This window comes from Plectropomus leopardus, chromosome 19 (assembly GCF_008729295.1).
Source record: "Plectropomus leopardus isolate mb chromosome 19, YSFRI_Pleo_2.0, whole genome shotgun sequence".
In the NCBI taxonomy this organism is placed as follows: Eukaryota; Metazoa; Chordata; class Actinopteri; order Perciformes; family Serranidae; genus Plectropomus; species Plectropomus leopardus.
Window position 1 is genome coordinate 12,759,398 of NC_056481.1, and position 21,497 is coordinate 12,780,894.

The 21,497-nt window shown below is 37.5% G+C and overlaps 1 protein-coding gene across 1 annotated transcript; it reads right to left on the reverse strand.

Moving 5' to 3' along the window:
* Positions 1-1,989: 1,989 nt before the first annotated feature.
* LOC121958669 (synaptic vesicle membrane protein VAT-1 homolog) lies at positions 1,990-20,090 on the reverse strand. The gene is made up of 6 exons (XM_042507752.1): positions 19,475-20,090; positions 9,796-10,003; positions 6,631-6,801; positions 6,348-6,437; positions 5,067-5,305; positions 1,990-2,276 (listed from the first exon to the last, which is right to left on the reverse strand). Exons 1-6 carry the CDS (start codon positions 19,856-19,858, stop codon positions 2,145-2,147), a joined length of 1,224 nt encoding a protein of 407 aa, XP_042363686.1. The 5' UTR covers positions 19,859-20,090; the 3' UTR covers positions 1,990-2,144.
* Positions 20,091-21,497: the final 1,407 nt, after the last annotated feature.

A 21,497-nucleotide genomic window follows, 5' to 3' on the forward strand; every position in this document is an offset into this window, starting at 1 on the left:
GTATTGAATATTACATAAGACTTCTGCCAATAGATGCCCTTAAATCCTACACACTGGACCTTTAACCCTTTAACCCATTCAGATGCCTTACATTAGCATTTAAACCCCTGAAAGCTGAGAAAAGAGGTTTGATTTGATTTGTTTGATTTTTTTTTTTTTTTTTTTTTGAAAATCACATCATCACAATGAGCCGACTCCAGTTCCCACTCAAAGTCCACATCAGATCTTATGTCATACTAGGAGAAGGAAACCTGGCCAAACTTAACAAACCTTTTCCAACTGGCCAAAAGTAAGAGAATATCACAAATGTAAATAACATAAAGCATTATATGTGAAACTTTGTCACAAGTGCTTTCTTTTCAAAACAAGCCAGGGAGGGAGAGCATTTGGAGGGAGACAGAAAGCAGGACAGAGAGGGTGGAGAGAGGAATGTGAGGAGCTGCTCTGGCGTGTGGATGGAGGGAAAACTCTGGCTCTTGTGCTTCGGTAGCGTCTTTTGCGTCACAGCATTGAATTACACCCACAGCTGGACAAAACATCTGAATAACTGAGCCCACAATTCAAGGTCATCCATTCAAGGGAACAAAAAGCATTTAAAAAAAATCTATTTACTGTGAAGTAAATAGAAGCTTAATAAACCATCACTATACTGTAAGTGCTGTCAAATCAATATGTTTTAAGCACAGAAATTCAAAGTGCATAAAAGCAAAGCATCCATTTTTCGTTAAAAGTTTCTTTAAAACATTTTTCCTATATCCTGTATGTATACATATATGAATAATATATATATATATGAGGAATAATTGACACATATTGTACTGTTGTTCTGTTCTGTAAACTTGGAAATAATATTGATTTTAAAAAAGCAGTGTACGATTTTAGAAAGCAGCTAAATCAATCAAGGCGACAAAAGCCACCCGCATGGCTTCCCAATCAGTTAAAGATCAAGTTCAGCACGGCATTGTTTGGAAGAAAACCCACAAGCGACGCGTGCCAAGACAGGGAAGTCCCGCTTATTGTTATTCACAGTTGGCTTGGACGGCAGTGGTAAGAGCTGGCTTTAGATTTGGCACAAATGTGTGAGAAAAAATAAAACAATTAACACTGCATTACAATACTGACCTGGACTTTCCAAAGAGATACTATCGTCTGACAACAATCATCAAAGAAGAATTTGAGTAGCGCATCACAGCCCACGAAACTACACTACACAGTCTTACACTAATGCTTACTGATAAAACAAGACCTGTTCAATTTGATTAAAATGACTCATTAATTCACTATATTAATAATCTGTAGCAGGATCCAAGGAATAAGCTAAAGCGATATATTCTGAAAACACTTAAATTACATTGCCAGATTTGAACTATGATTCTGATTACAGAAAAAACACAAAGTTATGGTAAGTACGCGGAAAAATCTTCTACTTTGAAGACATAACAGGGCCAGTTTGTATGAAACAGCTATATTTTTTTAAATCTTACATGTGTCAGAATTTCTCTAAATTATGTAATTATGCTCCTCTTCTCACAGTTAAGAATAAGGGGGCTTACATCAGCTCCAAAATTGATTAGCAGAGCTGTGAAATACAAGACTTTGTTTTGAGTGCATATCAAAACATTTCTTAATATATAACTTCGCAGGGAGATTTTTCCATTAGTTCCAATACAAACTTACTTTTAAACATTTATTACTAGAAGTCAATTTGGATGACCATTTTTGTAACCATTTCTTAAAGTTTAATAAACACCAGCCCTTGCTTGTTGCTGTTGCTGAGCTGTTGTCATGGAGACATAACATTTGTGGCCACACACCATCACTTAATCATTTTTAACAACTGTCTGTAATCAGAATACATTATTCCTCACATTAAGCCACAGAATAGTTAATTTTTTATCTAAAAACACAAGCATTCCCCACATAGACACGACACTATAGACATATTGCACGACAAAATCTCATTACACACTTGAAAATACTGACAAAGAATCATGGCATCTTGCTTTTCTTCTCTTTTTTTGACAAATGAACAATAGGGAACTCATTCAGGAAGTGCTTGAAAATATAATTCAAATAAACATCTTACTCAATTCTCGGCTTTAACTTCCTCTGTGGTCTCTTCCTTCTTCTCACTGACAGTAGCTTCAGTTTTTTTCCACATTTTCTACTGGCTCAGGGTTGGACTTTGGCTTCTCTTCCTCTTCCTTTGCTTCAGGAAGAAGGATCACTTTCCCAATGTTTTGGCGTTCGTGCATGCGCTTCATGGCGTCAGTCACCTGGGTAAAGAGAGGGGAGCATAGAGGATGTGCACATTAAGTTATTTATACTCCTATTTGAGATTTGGATAGATGTAATTTGTGCTGTAAAAATGTATTACTTAATTGTAGGTTACAAATTTATTACTGCCTTGCTTTTTAACGTGATGTTGAAAATATTTACACACATACATAACATACATTACATTTATTTATATATTTAAAATGTATTTAAACATATTTATTTAAAAAAATATTTATTAAAAAAATATTTAAAAAAAAGACTAAATAAAAAAATAGTTATCCCTTGGATTTAATCCATTATAGAATACAATAAATTAAATCCTCCCAAGAAAGTCCAGAATATATTTCCTTGATAAATAAAAATTGCAAGATAATCTTCTAAAGACAATATTAATCAGGCAGTTTGACTAACATGTGCACACACAATGACTGATCACTCAAAAATGATGATGAGGATTTATGAAAACAATGGCCATGCTGTATCTATGCTGTAGATCTCTGCCATAAGTCATCTACACTTCCTATTATTTCCTGCTACTGCTATTATCCTTTTCCTGCTTGCTAACACAATCCAGGATTCTTGAATCACACTCCTGTCAGTCCTTGAAGGCAGCCAGAGAAACTCGAAACGCAGAGATAACCCCGTAAGTAGTGGATGCCACGGCAACAATTTAGACTGTCACCTAGCAACGGTCCTTAAGGACGGACTCATGTGATGTGGGGGACTGAGGTTTGCCACACATGAATGATGGAAAAGAGGAAAACACCAGACGGCTGTGACGCAGAAGGAGCTTCAGTGGAGCTCCTCATGTGTGATGTACATTCATCTCATGTCTGTGAATACTCTGCGTGTGCAGCCGAGAAAACATTAAGTGCTTATTTTCTATTCAAACCTTTTATAAAATTGTTCGACATGTTTGGAAATATCCTCATTTGCTTTCTTGCAGAGGGCTGGATCAGACGGGTACTACTCTCATGTCTATACAATAAATGAATCTATAACTAACAGCCTGTTGGCTTAGCTCAGCATAAAGACTAGAAACAGGGAACAACTTGCCTGGTTGCGTCTGAAAGTCAGCCTATAAAATACATTAATTAAACGGCCTGTACCATTATTGTGCATTTTCCTCAAGGATTTAAATCATTCTATACCTTCCCAGTCTTGTTGCTAAGGTAATCAAATTTGAACATTAAAATTTTTGGTTGATCTATGCAAGTTTTTAGCATCAACATACTGTCTTCCCAATCCCTGAGGCAAGTTTCTGCAAATGATGTCACTACATGTAATCCCCCTCTACTACTGAATGTGCATGACAGCTGCAAAGCACGGATGTCTCATGTTGTTAAATGCTTCTGGCCTATCTCTCCTTGTTTCTCTTTTCCATTTCCTCTGCTCGCACCTCAGGTGGAAGGGTCTTAGAGGCAAGGAGCTGAGCAAGGAAAGGAATCGATGATGTACAAACTGTGAAATGAGAAAACCTCCACTACCCGTCTACGCGGACTATTTTGCTCTTCTTATACAAACTTTACGTCTCCTGACCTCCTCCATCCCAGCATAACAATAGACACGACCATTTAATGGGCTGATAATGGCATTCTCAGCCTACTCGTCAGTGTTGCAGGACCCTTCTAATCCATATCTAGTATGACGACCACTGTAATGTCTGTTTAATCTAATGATGACATTCAAACTGGGCAGAATATTATACAAAAAGTCTTCTTGTTTCTTTTGTCCTCATTTAAAAATGGTTGTATATCCTTAACTCATTTTACATTTTTTGTAAATAATATACAACTAGCTGTGTGGGGATTTTGTTACTATGTCAGCTTTCCTCTTGTACAATGTAATAAGGTGAAGCATATATAATGTTGGCTGTGGTTTACGATCTTGTCCAGCTGTGCATCTGAGAAAAATTAGCTACTTCTGTTTTATTAAAAGCTTTAGGAAAGTGTTCACCATGTTTGGAAAATACATGCATTTGCTTTCTTGCAGAGCTATAGTTAAATAATAGATACCACTTCTTTAAGAAGTGTGTGTTTTCGATCTTTCATATTAGTTACATTCACCGAAACCCCTAAAAGGCGGGAAGCTAAGCAACATAAGGCTATGAACACCATGTTATAGCGCCCAAGTCAGACAATTGTACAAACAAACTAAACAATCGAGGCAGCAGTAGATCAGCAATTCTGGTGTTCTGTGAGGTAAAATTACGGATTTTGTCAATAGAGTCTAATGGCTTTGAAGAAAGCAAGACAACCCTTCAGTTCCTGTTAGAAAAGGGCGGTCTGAAGGCAAGATAAAGCTGCGAAATATAACACTGACTATGGATAAGTTCCTCATACCTCAAAAAACCAAACTAATCCTTTAGTTAACGGCTGAGTGGGCGTTTTCATTTGAAGAATCTGGAAAATAACCTGCCCTTTAGTACATTATACATTGTGTTTATGCTGATATTTTCTATCTTTGACCAGAGCCAGGCTAGCTGTTTGCCCTTGTTTTCAATCGTTGTGCTAAGCTAAGGTAACCGTTCTTCTGTCTTCTGTAATGAGGGTGTCATCTTCTCACCTAACTCTCAGCAAGAAAGTGAACAAATGCTTTTCCTAAAGTGCAATTTTTTTAAGAGTTATGTTCACCAGATCAGCAAAATATCCACTATCATTTTATTATTTTTCTTTTCTCAGAGTAGAGGTAGATACTGTCTCATTTAAGCCCAAAAAGTGCTGTCATGCATGCTTAAGAAGTAGTGCGTCTTTCACATTATATGTTTCAAACATGGCGACACAAACCTCCTCAAAGTGATAGCATGAGTCAATGCGAGGTTTGATCTTTCCCTGCTCGTAGAGCTCCAGCAGCCTGATCATCGTCCTGCTGATGACCTGCTCGTCAGTGATGTAGCCCAGGTGGAAGCCGCCCACGGCCTTGTTGGACTGCATCAGTTTCAGCGCACTGAGAGAGAGCTGGTTGTACCAGGTCTTTGCCATGGCCAACAGGTTCTTCTTCTGGCCTGTCACACTATTGGCCGCACCTAGAATGATGAACATGATACATTAAAACCCACACAGAGATGAATTTAAAGGTATTTATATCTTGTAGAAGGTAAGAGATTAAGTACTGCGTTTTAAATGTCACTTAAAAGAATTACTGGTAAACTGTGCTTAAAGTATGAAAAGTGCTCATAACATAGAAAAAAATGACGCTGAGTGTACTATTACCTGATATATTGGATTATGCAGCTACATTTAGGTATAAGCAGCATTTTACTGTTACAGTTGCAAGAGGTGAAGCTAATTAAAACTACTTTCATACTGTTTTGTAGTTACATCTACAAAAATGCTTCACATTTAATAAATGTGAGGATTTTTAATGTCAAATTTAAAACTGCAAAGTAATTTTTACCTAAAGCTGCCAGATACATGTGCAATATTTAACTCTAAATTAAAGTGGAGTGTACAGGAGCATAAAATGGAAATACTCAATAAAAGTACCTCAAGTTGTTCTAAATTAAAGTGTTTGAGTGAATGTACTTAAAGGAACAGTTAACCCCAAAATCAACAATACATATATTTTCTTTTACCTGTAGTGCTATTTATCAGTTCAGTTTGTTTTTAAGTGAGTAACCAACCGAGTGTTGGAGACATCGGCTGTAGAGATATTTGCCTTCTCTCCAATCTAAAAGAACTAAATGGCACTCAGCTCAAAGCACCAAAAAATACATTTGAAAAGCTCAACAGCAATGTCTCTTTCCAGAAATCAGCTGAGTGCCTTCTTTTTTACCATTATATTCAAGAGAAGGCAGACATTTCCGATATCCCCGACATTTGACAACTCACATCAAATTTATATAGCTTGGTAAATATCACTATAGGTAAATAATAAAAATATGTGGTTTTGATTTTAGAGTGAACTCTCCCTTTAGGTTACTTTCCACCTCTGTTAGCTAAAACAGGATCCCCACAACTGGTTAAAATTAAAATCAAAATTAAAGTAAAATAAAACTATAATACAAATAATTAAGAGCGACTCCACAAATGCATCAAAATGTGTATTTCTTCTTCTAGATGTCTTACCAAAGACTATGAGTGAGCCCAAAGGTTTCAACAAACTAAAGCCTTTCTGGGTGTCTGAACCACCGAGTGGGTCGAGGACAATGTCCACACCTGCAGAGAGACAGAATATACAAAAGAAAATGGATGGGACAGAAATGAAGATGAAAACTTAAATCAAACTGATAATTAGGATACAAAGACACTTTAAAAATGTTGACATTAAATATGAAAACATGAACCAAGCGAAGCAGGTAAAGATTTGAACAGTAAAATGTGCAGTACAAGCAGTTATGTGTTTTCTCACCCTTGGGGCTGATTTTGCGGATTTCCTCCACGTAGTCTTTGGTGCGGTAGTCGATAGGGTGAGTAACCCCGCCCTGGGCAATGGTCTCATGTTTGGAGGCTGACGCCGTGCCAAAGACGATCACATCTGGCACGGTCTGACACAGCTGGGTAACAGCGACACCAACACCACCTACAGACGTGCAGGACGTGCAGACATTGCCCATACACTCACTTAAAGTGTTTTGCACACATATCTTCAGCAGGGATGAGTTGTTAGTCTCCGTCTTTTTTTAAAACTCATGCTGTGCAGCCTAAAATTGTTCAAAAAGCAATGAACTTTATTTTAATTCCAGAGGAGAGACAACAAAGTTATGTCAGCTGAATTTTGGGAAAACCTGACTAAAATGATGCACCAAAAACAAACAAATGAACAAACAAGATAAAAAAAATATGATTTTTTTCCAACCTTTGAGATACTTTGAGGAAGTTAGAAAGGGAAAAATAGACTATAAGGGGTTAAAAGGTCATACATGGATGTCAAGAAGGTGAAATTACGGTCTTTTCTAATAAATCGAGTGAAAGAAGTGACATCACACTCAGTGGCTGGTGATTTTAAGGTGGTTGAAAAACTGGAACATCAAGGAACAGACAGCTGTGATAGCAGACGGTGCTTTTTGTACCATTCAGCAGTGAAGGGTTTTTCACAATGATGGCGTCCTGGGTGTGTAGGCTCACCAGTAATCCCTCCTGCCCTCTCCTTCACCCTCGTCTCGTGTGGTCTGATTCATACAGGTCAGCTGACAGCCGCCCCACACACTCGACACTGAAACACAGCCCCCCTCTCTCTCTCTTCTCTCTCTCATGCGGGAGAGGAGCACTGGACCGTGATGCTGGACGCTGACATTTACTGACCTGTGTATCTGGACTCAAGAGCGGTTGACAAACACTAATCTATCTGAGTCACTGCAGCTTCAACATCTTATAAACACATAATAAATAACTTCAAACAAACAAAGGCTAAAGATGACAAAACCATTATGAAGAGTCGTGACTCTTTAAAAAGGGAAAGGAGTCATTTGAGTTCATTTGCAATCCTCCACTATACTGAATATATGATCGTTCTGATATAAATACAGCAAAGAGTGGATTAAAAGAAATACTGTACTCAGTGTTTTGCAGAGATTGATATGGGTTTACACAGTGGAATGAATTACTGAATTACCATTTTTACACTGTACCTACAGTAGATGTTTAACCAAGTGAGAGGTCTGGTTGTGACAAAACTGTGATATTTTTATGGAGTACCACAGAAAAAGCTATTCGTATGGTCTGTACCTGACCCAGCTCACCCTTGAGATAAACATTTGAGGGTGTGTCTGTCTCTGCTGCTCAGGCTAAAATATTACAACACATTAAAACAGCACAAAATATATACAAAGTATAGCACAATAAGGCACAGGTGATCAGTGAGTAACTCATTCTGTTTTTTAGCTGAAATAAAAATGTAGTTGACTGGTAACCACAGTGTTTTTTGAAAGTGAATGAAATGTTGAATTGGCTGAAATTTTAGCAACAGCATGCAGTTGATGTAACAGTCTCACTATTAGGTCCACTTAGTAGGTGTTACAGAGCTTTCAATCATATCACATGGTCAACATCAGGACATAGCGTTTTCCCACTTCTACTTGCTTTGTGGTTTGTATGTCTAAATTTCTATTTTTTTCTGAGCCAAAAATGAGGTTCAGTGTTCACTGAATAAAGATGAATATATATTATTCACATCCCACTATGAGTAAAAGAATATTGCCATAGCACCTTTGTTATTTAAACACACATATCTCTGCAGGAAATGAAACGTTTTGCTTGTTTTAGCGTTGGAGACCCTTTTGAAATGTCAGGTGTTGCCAAAGCAACCATTCCTGATAATCATCCTGTTTTCCATTTTATGAATAAGCTGTTATGAGAGCACACACACACGCGCGTGCTATATCTTCACCTATGACCTATGGTCTCTCAGCTGATATTTTTTCAGCGCAGAAATGCGGCTGCATTCAGAGCAGTGATTAGTGACCTGCAGTACTGCAGTAAACGAACCATGTGACTCTCCACAGGTTTCCCAGGAGACTGGGGGGGGGGGGGGGGGGACGACTCCTGTTATATGTCACAATTAAGATCATCCATGGGGGGATGCTGTCTGTCCAAGCACACAACTTAATTCTGATATAGTTTGAGTTGGAGATCAACTGTGTATTAAATCACATCTTTGGTTAATATATTGTGTATAACTTTTCTATTATTTTTTCAACTCTACAGAAAAATGGCTTTCGACAACTTTCAATAACCCAGGAAGACACCCTCACATTGCTTGTTTTGTCTAAATTACAATACAAAAAGATATTCAAGTTACAATGATATAAAATAAAGAGAATATGCAACTCACATCTAAGAAACTGCAAGCAGCAGTTTTTCTTGCTTTTTTTGTTTGATAAATAAATAAAATGATGATTCAGTTCTCAAACTTGTGGCCTTGTGTGTTATTCCACAGCGTATTGAAACAGAAGGGAACCATGATGCCTTTCTTTATTTTCTATCAGATACAATGGTACAATTTTCATACTAAATGTAGCCAAGGTTGCTAAAAGTGAGGTAAACATATGTCAAAGTTGTTATTGAGCGCAGAAACCTGAAGCTACATGCTAATATTAAGGAAACATAATCTTGGATGGATTTTTTTAGAGTAGAAAGTGCTGTTATATTCCTTCTATAATCATTCCCCGGCTGCAACGACTGTGAAATAACATTAAGATACAGGAAACCTGGAAACATTGACCAATCAGAGCAGACTGGGCTTTTGGACGGAGGGGCTTATAAAGATGTGCTAAAACAGAGTGTTTCAAACAGAGGGTGAATACAGGTGTACCAGCACAGGCAGTATGAAGAAAGTAATTTGTTTTTTCAACATTAAAGCATGTAAACCTGAAATACAAGTATGGACCTGAAAATAAGCAGAACAGGTCCCCTTTAAACAGAGACTTTGGACAATCTGCAGTTTTTCATTTGTAGGATTTTGTCACTATGTGCAGAAACAATGCATGTTCATAAATACAGTGTCTTATTTTCAGTTGATTGACTGATTGACGCTTGATTGACACGTGCTTTAGGTTTTCAGTGGTCAGTGTCTTACCTGCTGCCATGTGGATGAGAACACTCTTGCCCGGCCTCACGTTGGCCATCTCAAACAGCATCATGTGGGCTGTTATGTAATTAATAGGGATAGCAGCTCCTTCCTCAAAGCTCATCTGCTCGGGCATGGGGAAGGTGTGGCTGGCGGACACAACAACCACTTCCTGCCACATGCCACTACGGGTCAATGCGATGACTCGATCCCCGACCTAAAGGAGGACAGAGGAGGAGAAGGTGATGATGATGTTGGTGGTGTGTGTGTGTCCTGACTTTGTAAGGGAAGAGTGTGAACATAAGATGTAGCCGCCTCTTCCATGTGCTCAATTCCTCGTGTCATCACCACTTTGCTCATATGCCGTCAAATGGCAAATTGAGTTCAAGAAGGCAGGAAATCATCTGATGTATACTTGTTGTTGAATGACATGAGGGCAAGTTATTACACCACTGCAGTGCTCTGTCAACACACACTCATCCTTAAAAAAGGTTCTAAGAGACATCTTGTGATATGTGGCATGCAACTGAATTTAAATTCTTTGAAATGTTTATTGGGTTTATAGGACTACATTTGAGCTATTAGGATTATGGCTGCAACTTATCATTATATTCTTTAGCAATTAATACTTTATATTTCATTTTCTCCACACTTTATCAGATTTAAATTTAAAAAAAGATTCATAACTAAAAACTAAAAATGTTTCTCCTTGGGCTAAATAGGAATGTCCAGTTTCATCCCACCATACAGTCAAGATAATTTTGCCCGGCCATTGAAATACTACTGTATTTAAAGGCCAATTCATAGTTTTCGCATCTGAGTAATGATGACTGCTTTGGTCCGTGTTTTGTAAATGTCGTCATCCACCCTTGTGATGGTCTGCACAGCCCTCCATGCAGATTTCTGCATGCAGCCCATATTTTTGTATCCGGGCAGACACGTACATGTACACATAGCAAGCATGCCAACTGCACTTGCTCCAGTTTTTTGTTCCAAACTTAAGTCCAGTCCAAAACACCCTCGTCCAACCAACTGTAGCCGCTTCTCTGTGGTTTAGTTAGTGTTAAATTGGATATTCAAAAGGCATTTGCTCTGAATGCAATGGCGTCTTTTCAGTTTCGGTTTGACCCGATGTCAGCAGGTGGAGGGTGGGAAGCTCACCTCTAAGCCCTCCCGTTTACTGCAGGGGGCTGACACAGTGCTGCTGTTGTACTATAAACAAAACTACATGTACGTCCACGTGACAACAGATTTCTGCAGATGTTCAATGCAGAAAGTTGTCCGAACCTTAAAGATGGACGACAAAATCTCTCAAAAAGTGCAAAAAAGTTGAGTTGGCATCTTGAAAGCCCCCTGGTGGCTGGCTGCAGTATAGGCCATAAAACCCGCCCCTGTTATGTTAAAGGTTGGGACATGGGCCAGACTAAAAGATTAAAGGGCCCTTCAAATAAATTTTTTCCAGAAGTTTTCTGTCATTTTTGATAGTTCTATGCTGCATTATTCGGTATATTTTTGCTTAATTTCTGTATTGGGAAAAAGTAGAGACAAACTGTCTATCTTGAGACTATATATCGTCTGTAATAAAATTGTGAACAATGCACATCACAATTTCCAAGTGCCTAGTGCAGCATCTTAAAATTGTTTCATTTATTTGACCAACATTTTAGAACCAAGATGTGTTTGTGATTTATTGTCATATATAACAGAGAAAATCATCAAATCCTCACATTTGAGAAGCAAATGTTTTTTACAATATAGCTGCTTAAAAAATTACTAAAATGATTTGGAAAATATTTGCATATATTATAATTATATTACATTTTCCAGCTTACGTCAGCTAAGTTTACCATGAAATGTGAGTTTTAAGCAAGATAACATGAAATCTGCTGCATGCAGTTGAACTCTTTATGCTGAAGCATGCGTTGACAAGGGGGCTTATGGGAAATGTAGTTCCTGTTTTGTGTCCTGCTTTCTTCCACAAGGACATGCTATTAAAAAAGCATCACTGGTGTTGCAAAACTTGCCAAAAAAGTGAAGTGCTCAGGAAAGAAGTCTGACTGTGAACGCTGCACTGCTTCCTGTTAAAACGGCCTCAGGAGCTCTGAGCCACACCCACTTCCTGCAGCGCACAATCACACAGCACACATCACAATAGACAGACTACACACACAGAGAAATATTTACACACACACATACAGACAATAAAAAAGACACACACTATTACACACACACACACACACACACGCACACACACACACACACACACACACACACACACACACACACACACACACACACACAAACACATTTTGCACGTCTGTTGCTGTGTGATAACTCCAATATTTCCAGTTTTTATGCTTTAACTTCCACCTCAGATGACTAAGATGCTCCTTTTTGGGGTTGATAAAAGTTTCTCAACCGCTGGTCTTATGAAAGACTTTCAAACAGCCGCTGAATGACCTCAAAAATGCATGATAGTCATTTTAAAAAAGGGCTGAGCTCAGTTCCTGGATGGCTGACATGAACTGAGGTAACTGAAGTGATGTTTGAAGTAGGACAGTGAAGTTTGTGTGGAAACTTGATGTTTATTTAAATCAGTTGCTACGAAACTTAAGCCAGCAAACTCGGTGAGACACGACAGTTTTCCTGTTGTTTATATCACAGATCAAAATATAAACACAGTGTGAGACATGTCACTGCTTGATGCCTCTTTTATTCACAGATGTAATTATAATTGCCAAACTAGACAAACTAGTTTCAGCAGACAAAGACAAAGTTTCCCATTGCACCTAGTGTTCTACTGCTCCATCTGTGCCCAGAGTACACTCTGCGCTCCGACAGTGTGGTTTAATACATAAATGAACATAAACATATCCCAATAAATGAACAAAATGAATGTTATTATTAATTATTAATTTGCCTTCCTTTCTGTCTGTCACCCTTGTCTGTGTTATTGCAAATAAAAAAAAGTGTATTTAAGACAAATGTCCACAATAAAAATGTCTATTAAATTTATATTTGTATAATGTATGTTTTTGGCAAAATCTCTGTCTGCAAAGGCACAAGTAACTACAGCTGCCAAATAAAAAGGCATGATGGAAATACTCCAAGTACAAGGTTAAGCACACGAAGCTCAGTTATTTATACTCAGTTACTTTGCAACACTGCAGACTGATTACTCAAAATAAATGAATTCTTAATCATTAAAAGCACTTGCTTCAAATAAGCCTTATAGCATGCACTGCACAGAGCTGAATATTAAACAAACTGCTACACATCCTCTCATCACATAACATTAAGTTGATTAAAGGGTTTATTTGCAGAGCAGATGGTGTATTTCTTTCAGTTCAACAAAGAAATTACTATGTCCCACTTCCAAACTATCAATCAATTTGTGAGGCATAATCATCGGCCATCAATGCATTTTATCTAGAAACATCTGTGACGAGGTAATGCTGGGTCTGTAAGGGGATCCGACATCACACATCTGCTCTGTCTGCTTTCCAACCAGCCACACCCTCCTGTCCTCAACTCGCTGCTCGAGCGCGGCTCGCTCTGTCCAGAATAAAACAGAATCAGCCTCTCTCTGTAAACACTTCGGCTTCCCTTAATGTGATTCTCTGCTGCTCTGTGCGCCTGTGTGTCACGCTGCAGTCCCACCCAGATTCTTACACCAACCTAACACGCCAGCTTCAATCTTCACCTAGATGTGTCAGTTTTCCACCTAAACTTCATATTTTAGTGCTTACACATTTTTAATTCTAAACCTTGCTGGGATTCTTAATATCACATCCTGCACTGCTGCATGTGGCTTTTTCGGCTGTGTGTTTTTCGGCTTCTTTCCAAAAAAGGTTTGTTGGGGGAATGAACCACTCCCCTTATAGGATTCTTGCTCTTTGAAAGCAGAGATGATGGAGGGAGAAAGGAGAGGAGTGGGAGTGTAGTAAGAAGAGGAGGAAAATTCCATACTGACACAGAGAGACGCGGAGGAGCTTTGGCAAATACAAAACTCACGTTAAACATAATACGAGTCTATTAAACTTAATAATAGCCTGGAAAATATGTGTCTGATTGAGAGAAGACCGATGACTGACCTCAAAGTATCTCATTTAACTATTAGATTGACAGGGAGGCAGTTAAACATCTGTGAAAGAACTCAAAACAACCGTGAAAATGAAGTTAATGGTGGGTCGACAGATTATCGGCCTGGAAAAATACTGCAGTTTATATTTGGCATTTTGCAGATTATCTGCATCAGCATTTTATTTGAATGATTGCCAATAAAATTAATTCATTAAAAAGTGCAAAGAAAGTGTCAGCATGGGAGGAACTTTTACTTTGTAAAACATATGAAAGCAATTTTATTTACTCCTTGTCTTTTTATTTAAATTTTACTTGACTTAGTGGAAAAAAAGTTGCTGGGAAATTGCGGCCTGTGACGTTGAACATTCCTATTTTGATTAAGCATTTGCTTCATTAGCTTTTGGTCTGACGACGATAAATCTCTGTGGGCAATGGTGTATATTTCAAGAGATCCAGTGTAGCGAGCAGATAACGAAGCCAAGACTTTCTCCTTTGTGTGCCAGTCATTTCGGCTAATCTTTATTGGTGTATAAAGAGAACTAGATACCGTTTAGGGGGCGGGGCCCCCAGTGGCACATGAAACCAACCAGCTTTCTAAATTTCAAAAGAGGAGACTCTGCAGCTGCGTTCACCTACATATACGAAAATTGGTAGGCACATGTAATATCCCAAGACGTTAAAAAAATGGCCAATTCCAGGGGTCATTGAGATTTCATCTGGTTGGCTTCAAATTTTGTGTGTACCACCGAAAGACCTTATTTTCTCTTATTTTGAACAAGCTGCGGGGGTGACGTTGTAGACTAAAAAGCAATTCTGCTCCTCTGATTTCTCTAACCACACATACTGTAGAGCTTATCTTCTGTGTGTGTGTGTGTGTGTGTGTGTTCGTCTAGCAGTGATATTGGGCTATTACTAAATAAATATAGAAAAGAAAATAGACCAAACGCTGAGACTGTTGCAGCAGATCAGCACTGCAGGAATAATTTTGGTTCAATGGGACGCCAAAGCAGCAGCCTCAGAACTTCGTGGATTCCAGGCTTCGGGATTTTGACGGCTTTTCCGCCTCTTGCCTAAACTTTGACTTCTCACATAGATGTGCTTGCAGATACTAACACTTGGAACCAGTGGAGCTAACGGGAATTGGTACTCTGTAGTACTTATGCAATTCAGTCAGTGCCCTTAAAGTAGAGTTTGATACTTTAGTTATCAGTTTAAATGGATGAAATAATTTAAGTGAAACGATTTTGTGAGCTTTACACTTAAAAGAATGTACCTTCTTATTTTTAAGATGTCTTTTTCATCGTGTAAATCTATGGAAAAAGTCTTTGTGTGAGCTATGGCATCATGTAACAGACCCCGAAGTTGTTATTCCACATTTTTGTAACAATGTCAAATCGGCCTCACAGCCCGGTGCTGTTCCAGGTGGCTTTGTAATATCTGCAAACAGATCTCTGTATATGAACACAGATCATCAAAAAAAGCAAACATAAAGCTAAATCATCATCAGACAATAGTCAATTGGTTCCAAGATTGCATTTCAGCCAATGTATTCCACCAAGGGTATTTTCCTGCCATTCGAACCTTATGGATCAATACTGCTCGGACTATAAATGGAAACCACAACGCTTGCAAATCTTTTTCCATTTTATATCTGTTTGTGGAGGCTGGAATGCACATAGCCTCAGCTGGTGCCACAGATGTATGAACGCCACATTCTTGTCACTAAGCTAAGCATGTGATTTTGCAGGAGAATATATAGTCTGCGATTTTTGAAAAAAAATTGTGGTTGTTTAGTCAAACTGAAAATTTTCCAAAAAGACTCTTCCAACAATCTAGATAGAAACAAAAGTATAAATTGAGTAAGAAGATGATTTATGTCATTTCAGTCTGCCATCTTTGTTTGGAGTGAGGGGAAAAAAACTTGAATTGAACTTGAACTTTGGAGACATTAAAAGGTTTGAATCTTTTTGTTGTGCAACAGACTGTTTCATACTGAAAGTTAGAGAAGTCTTTGAGGAGATAACTAACTCGCATCTAATGTTAATAAATGACAGGCACAAACTGAGGCTGGGATACACAATGATTAACTGTCCAAAGCGCCTTCAGTGTTTCACTCCTCTCGCAAACATTGGCAAGAGCAGCGGATCATGGTTCAACTTATTTAGATCCTAAAGCAAAAAGCGTCTTCAATTTACAGAGGAAAACTTAAGACTGAAAATGTTTTTTGGAAGAAAATGAGAGTTTTTCCCTGAGTTCCGCATGGGAGTCATCTGCTGCTGAGATGTACATCCAAAACAAATGACGCACCTCTCATGAACTCAGTGACACAGCTGAAAATCCTGTTACTCATTCAAAAATGAGAGTTTTGTGTCTTCCATATGCATGAGTTTACGATTAAGTATTCTGCTGCTTTGGGAGTAAACAAATCTGAACCTCTGAGTGAAAACTGGGGAGTTTTTAAGCTGAGATATGAAGTCATAGAGGTTGTTTGTAATGAGTCACTATGGTTTTATCCTCTATATATTGTCATAAAAATAAATGCAGTACACATAACCTGTGGCCTCTGGATGCATTTGATCAGCTCTGCAGTATCTCAGAAAAATGTGCTTTAACCCTTTGAAACCTGTAATGACATCAGTTTTCTTGCACTACTTTCAGATGCCTTTCACATGCATTCAGACATTTAAAACCCGAACAAATTCTTTTGACTTCTTTTGAAAACGTGGCTAGAACGGCAATGATCAACTTAGACAGAGGTTCTAAAAATAGCAATAAATTAGGAAAAAGTGAAAATGACTTGAAAAAAAAGTTTTTGTTTTTATTAAAGAGAGAGAGAGACAAAGGAAGAAATTAACGTTAATGACAATTTTAAAAGAAATCAGAAAAATGTCAGGAAAACTATATGTGTAATTATATTATTATTAAATTATTATTAACTATTTTATCTATTTTTTTGTGTTTTGTTATTGCTTTTTTAAATTAGTTTTTAATTGTTAAAGCTAATGACAATTTTTATAAATTGAGAAAAATGTCAAGAAAATTACATTTCTAATTATATACTTAAAATTATTATTAACTATTTTATCTATAATCTCGATTTGTGTTTCATTACCACTTTTATTTTTTAACATTTTTTTTACTTTTTTGCCACCAATATTTCAGGCAATTTTCTTGTAACTCATAACTTGTAACTTGTCGCCATATTCATGAAAGAAATCAAGCCCATATGCTCAGGTTTCAAAGAGTTAATTGCAGGGAGTCAGGTGCCTGAATGCTTCACACTGACCAGTGGACTGTATTAAAAGGAAGCACAGACACATACAAATATGCTGAACCTATTTATCAGACGTTTGATAAATTAAAACTCTATAAAACTCGACCTTTGAAAAGCTTTTATCAGGGGGAGGGTAAATGTACTCTTGTGCTGAGGAGAAGAATGTAAACACACTTCAAGGACACGTTGTAAATCAAACACTGTAACTATTCATGATGCCACAATGTTACATTTTGCAGCAAGAAAGCTTCTTTCCAGACTGCTTTTTAAATGAAGGGACCGCATTACATAATGGATTAGACTGATGGAGGACGTTTAATGTAATTTATGCTTCTGCTTTATCATTCTGCAAAGCAAGGATGCTTTAACCCTTTGAAGCCTGAGCAAATTTGCTTTGATTCTTTCAAAACTATGGGAAGACGGCAAAAGCATTTTAAAAAGAAATGGACAAAAAATAGAAATTATTAAAACATACAAGAAAATGACTTTAAAACGAGCGATAGGAAACATAAAAGTACAAAAACAACAAAACAAACAAGAAAATGGTCTTAAGAAAGTGCTAAGAAAGAAAAAGAGAAAGAAAAAAATGTTTTCTTTCAGTAACATAATGTTAAATATATAATAATACAATCTATAAATATAGTTTACTGGACATTTTTCCCTAGTTTTTTGATAATACAATATCTAATAACTCCCCAGCTGATTTTTAGGGTATTCTGTTGTCACCTTTTATATATTTTATTCATTGCAATTTGTGGGACTTTCTTTGGCAAGTTGCTCCTGGCATTTCCCCATATAATCAAAAGAAATCAAACCAATTTCCTCAGGTTTCAATGCTTGTGTAAGGCACCTGATCGCAGCACAAGAAAACTGATGTCGATCCAGGTGTTAAAGGGTTAAAGGTCCAGTGTGTAGGGGGATATTTTGGCAGAAATTGACTAAGATATAATAAGTATGATAATAAGTATGTTTTAAAATAGGAATCGCTGTGTTATGAGCTGTTTTTATCTGCATAGGAAGCTGGTCCTCATCAGTGGAGTCCACCATGTTTCTACAGTAGCCCAGAACGGACAAACCAAACACTGGCTCCAGACAGGCCCAGTCTTTGCTTTATCTCTTAAACTCAACATTAAACATGTAAGACACTGCAGTAATAACTACAGTAGGTATGGGTGGCGACAAAAAGAGTAAATTAAAGCTACGCCAACTCGTGTGACCGCAGCAGCACTCGTACTTCATGCCACCCCTGTAAAAATCAGTGCCCCACTTGGGTCCCCCCAGTAAAAACTCTGGACACGCCACTGTTGCCCAGCCCTAATCTAAGCTGTTTTTTTATGGCACTACAGAGAAATTAAAGGAACGTATTAATCAACTTTTCTTCAATTTAACAGTGAAGTAGTTGTCATTTTTTGCCATCAAAGGCCGACATTTTACAGGTTTTCTTGATATCTCTGCAACATTCACAGAAAATGGGAATTAACTACAACGCTTGGTGTTTTAAAAACAGTATTTTTATATTGTGGCCAGGAGTGATGTGTTATACTGCAAACCAACAGGTTGAAGATTTCCAGTCCAGAAACATTTGAGTAAACTCAGGTTTAACTCTTTAAAACCTGAGCAAACTGTTTATTTTCCATACATTGGGAGGAGGTAAGGAGCAAGAAATTACACAAAACTATCATGAAATTTGTAAAGCAAAAAAGAGAGAAAAAAAGGACTGACTAGTGCTAATATACAAACAAGTGTACATATTTCTGCAACATGATTTTAAACATGAAATGTTATACTTTCTGAAAATTCCCCCTATATTTTTTAACACTGATAATGTCATGTCTTCTTTGAAGGAACAAACAACAGATTTTAGCAAAACAAAAAAAGAAAGATAAGTAAAAGAACCAAAACAGAAAATGACCTGAAAAAGTGCAAATATTAAGCAAAACTAATAAATAATAATGATTTCTGATCATTATAATAATTATATATATAATTTGTGGTATTTTTCCTTTGTTATTTGAAAATGTTCCAATGATCCTCTTGCTCTTTTTAAGATGATTTTAAGGTGATGTTCTTGTCACCTTTAACAATTTTATTGCAATTTGCGAGCAATTTCATGCGAAGTTGCTTATTACTTTTCCCCCCACGTTTTCGAGCGAAACCAAACAAATTTGCTCAGTTTTTCAAAAAAATTGAAATGCTCGTGAAAGGCACAAGAAAACTGATGGTGGTCCAGAAAGGTTTAAATCACAGCTGCACTCTCAGCAGCTCTGCAGCTCATTACTGGACTTGCTCATGGGCTTGGTGGCGTTTTGTGGGTGTGAGGCCTTGACTCACCTTCCTGTCCTTCACATCCTCCCCGACTGCTTCAATGACCCCGGAGCCCTCCATTCCCATCGTGACCGGCGGGGCGGGCAGCAGCTCGTACAGCCCCTGCCTGCCCAGCAGCTCGGCGAAGTTTAGCCCGCACGCCTTGACCCGCACCAGGACCTCTCCTGCTCCCAGCTGCGGCTGCTTCTGCGTCTTCACCTGCAGCTTGACTTTATCATAACCCCCGTGCCCCGTCAGCACCAGAGCCCGCCAGGAGAGAGGCTTCTCCTCGGCTGCGGGGCTGCTCGCTGACTCCTGCGGGGCTTCAGCAGCAGCCGGCGGAGGCTCGTCGGGCTTCTTCTCCTGCTGCTCCGGTTGTTGCTGCTGAGTTGGAGCCTCTTCACCAGACATGATAACCACTTGTGAGGAGCGTCCTTTTAGGTTTTTACTCCAGCTCAATACTTCAGCCTGTTCGGGCGTTTCTTTACAAATAAAAACACTCAAAGGAAAAGGAAACTGTGCTGTTGAGTGCTAATATTTCTGCTGAAATCTGACATAAAACACTCCCCTCACTGCAGACAGTCGAATCGTTAATAAAATGCGGTTATTGCTGCGTGGTTTCCTGTGTGTGCAGTCTGCTCAACAAGTGACCGAAGTCAAGTTTACACATGTCAAACATTGGTTCCGGTTTGGATTTTCACAATATATTACTTCCTGGGACTCGAGAGCTACTAGATATGTCAAAAATAGTGAAGTATTATTCATTTCCTTTTTTTCATAAGTAACAAAACAAAAAACATGATACTACTTAAAAAAAAAAAAAATATAAATATAATATATATATATATATATATATATATATATATAAAATATGATGTGATTTATAAAAAGGATTGCACTGTAACATTACGGATTAAATAAAATACGAAATAAAATAAACCTTTTAATAGGCAATTAAATTTTTCAAATAAAAATTTGTATTATACAAAATAAATAAATACATAAATAAATAAACAAATACATAAAGTAAAAACATATTTCAAATTGTATTTTGCATGACCTGAAAATCTTTTTTTTTTAACTATTTCAACTAAAATAATTAAATGAATGTATTTCAGATCATATTTCATATTTTCTAAAATAAAAAATAAAATAAAATAAAAAAAAATAGACAGCTCATCAATTTAAAAAAAGACAAAAATAAGATTTGACCCAACAGTTCATATATGTATGATGTTAAATTCAGTATGGCACTTTGTTGTCTTTGTTTGTCCTAGAATAATTTTCTCCTATTCCTATCATAGTTGTACTTGTAAATCCACCACTGTTTTACATGTTATATTGTTTTTGTTACACCATTAAAAAGAAAGAAGAAAAAAAACATACTATTGAAACAATGTTTGTGTCATTGCAACTGAATAAGTTTCCTTTCTTCTTTATTTATCATTTCTTGAATCAGAAATCAACATAAAACAGATGTCACACTTTTAAACTCTGCATTAACATATGTGAGCCACCATAAATTATGAACGTGCTTATGTCTGGTTGTAAACAATATTTATTGTGCATAGGATTTTATGTATGAATACTCATTTGAAAAAGCTTTTATTTTAACGCCATATCTTGTAACTTCCGGTGTTTCTCTGATTGTTTGTGCGGGGCTTAACGCAGTTTAAAAAGTGACCGATCAGTTTAGTTGGCAAAAGACTGAGAGATGTGAGCCAGCGAGCTGCGGAGAGTTTGAAACCCCGGACACTGGAGCACTGGTGAGACTGTTTGAGGCCACAGCTGGAGGAGACACATGCAGCAGTCCAGCTCCCACCTGCTGCTCAGGAGTTAAATATGTGACGATCTGATGCACACAAGTGTGATGAATGATCATCTCCAGTTCACGAAGATGTAAACCACCTTCTTAAAAAGATAAATAAATAAAAATAAAATAAAATAAGAAAAGAAATATAAGAATTTAGAATGAGAGTCAAAAACTTCTATAACTCTAATCAAACTATTCAGTGTAAATACATACAGTGTAAAATGTTTGACCGTAAAT

Coding starts and splice junctions, on each gene's coding strand:
- LOC121958669 (XM_042507752.1), bottom strand. CDS start 19,858: ATGTCTGGTGAAGAGGCTCCAACTCAGCAGCAACAACCGGAGCAGCAG. Junction 10,004..19,474: donor AGGATGTGAAGGACAGGAAG/GTGAGTCAAGGC, acceptor GTCCTCCTTTAG/GTCGGGGATCGAGTCATCGC. Junction 5,306..6,347: donor GGGCTCACTCATAGTCTTTG/GTAAGACATCTA, acceptor TCATCATTCTAG/GTGCGGCCAATAGTGTGACA.